Source organism: Helianthus annuus, chromosome 11 (assembly GCF_002127325.2).
Source record: "Helianthus annuus cultivar XRQ/B chromosome 11, HanXRQr2.0-SUNRISE, whole genome shotgun sequence".
Taxonomy (NCBI): domain Eukaryota; kingdom Viridiplantae; phylum Streptophyta; class Magnoliopsida; order Asterales; family Asteraceae; genus Helianthus; species Helianthus annuus.
Window position 1 is genome coordinate 61,335,393 of NC_035443.2, and position 1,831 is coordinate 61,337,223.

Consider the following 1,831-nt stretch of genomic DNA (forward strand, 5'->3'; position numbering starts at 1 on the left):
GTCCTGGCACATATTTTTTCACTATACCCAAAACATTCACCCTTGGTTCTTTTATCTTCAATCTCTTTATGTGTTAGTCTTCTAGAGTTTAAGGGTTTAGGTTTAGCAAAACTAGGAGCAGGTAACAAGGGTAGATTATGTCCAACTTCTTATGTGGGAAAAAATAAGACAGGTGGAACTTGTAAACTATAAGTGTAGTTGTTACGGTTGTTCATTTATTTATTATCATCGTTTGCATCAATATGAAAGAATAAATAATTTTGTTGTTCATTTATTTATTATCATGGTAATTTGCATCAAGTACAATATGAAAGAATAAAGAATTTTCAAGACTGGAAATATTTACTAGAAGGTGATGATGAATTGCATTCAAACCAAAATCCCAACTAGGCTTAGAGGAATCTGGAGCGTGTGCATTCAGCAGGAAGACCGTTAGTAAAGCGTCTGCGGTCATTGCAGTAGTTGTAGATCATGTGCTTGTTCTGCACCCACCTAATCCTGTTTCGGCCAGCTGCATCGACTCCTTGAGTTCTCCATGCCTGGTTGTCATTTACAGAGCTTGTCGACCTTGAGTTAGGACCAACTTTATCGGCATTGGCATTGAATTTCCTGTAGTAAGCGGTGAAAGGTGCGTTTTTCCAGTCAGTTTTCACACGCCCACCCTGGGTTGCCCAGTCATCTGCATTCCACAGGCTGGCGTACACTCTCATCGGTTGGCTCTTGGGAAAGGGAACTCCAGCAGCCTCATGGTTGTTAAACACCCTCACTGGTATGTTATCAATCAAGAAACTGTAGTAAAATGTAGTTGAAGATCAGTACATGTCAGTAGTACGGGTAACTTGTGTGCATAGATCGAATGTGAGATGGACTTACATGATTCTTTGTGCGTTCCATACAATAGTGTAGGTGTGGAAGGCGGCAGTTGGGTCGAACCATAGGTGAAACTGTTGTTCCTTATCTCCTTTCCCTTGCGAGTATACGTTGGTGTGGATTGTGTAAGGGCTTCCTGTGGTGTTGCCCAAGAACTCAAAGTCTATCTCATCATGCCCTGCGCCTTGTGACGATAACTGGTGTACAAAGTCAGTCATGCTTTTTGTTAGGGACTTGGTAACTATGATATAATGTCAAGATACAAATTTTGAAATCATGAGGGCATGGACTACTTACATAGAAGGTGGTGACTGTACCAGCAGAGTTTCCAGGTACTAGTTTGAGTTGCATGTCGAACCTTCCAAAGAGGTACTCGTGCTTGGACTGGAAACCCGACCCGGAGTACTGATCGAGTGAAAGGGAGAGATCCTGACCGCCATTGGAAATTTTAGCACGTTCGCCTCCAAAAGTGATGTCCATTTCGTCATAAAAACTTCCTGCCGATGCAGCTACAATCAGACATGAAATTGCTAGAGCAACTGCACAAGTATTATGGCTTGAATGTCCCATTATTCTTCTCAACCGAACTAGTGTGTATGTATGTGTGTGAAAGATAGAGAGAGGAAGAGATGTGATGGGTTTATGTTTAATTTCAGTGATGGTTTATATATATATATATATATAGGTGTGGCTACATGATCACAAGTTTGCCGTAGGAACCATCCTGGTTGGTAGACAAGATGGTTTATATATATATATATATATAGGTGTGACTCCACCGAAAAATGATTAAAAGACACCCATTTACGCGTGCCAACTCATGGAGAACAATTATTGCTTGTGTTTCTCGACACACACATATTTATGTGAAACTTCCTTCCACTATTCCATTGAAAATATTTTCAGTCATAACATTAATGGTTAGTGTTCCAAATGGAAGGTTTTACTTATTTTTTCTGAG

At 40.4% G+C, this 1,831-nt stretch overlaps 1 protein-coding gene across 1 annotated transcript; it reads right to left on the reverse strand.

The window, feature by feature from the left end:
• Positions 1–272: 272 nt before the first annotated feature.
• Positions 273–1,453, reverse strand: LOC110920443 (xyloglucan endotransglucosylase/hydrolase protein 15). Its single transcript, XM_022164666.2, has 3 exons — positions 1,168–1,453; positions 874–1,067; positions 273–789 (listed from the first exon to the last, which is right to left on the reverse strand). The coding sequence occupies exons 1-3, from the start codon at positions 1,438–1,440 to the stop codon at positions 393–395; spliced, it is 864 nt and encodes a 287-aa protein (XP_022020358.1). The 5' UTR covers positions 1,441–1,453; the 3' UTR covers positions 273–392.
• Positions 1,454–1,831: the final 378 nt, after the last annotated feature.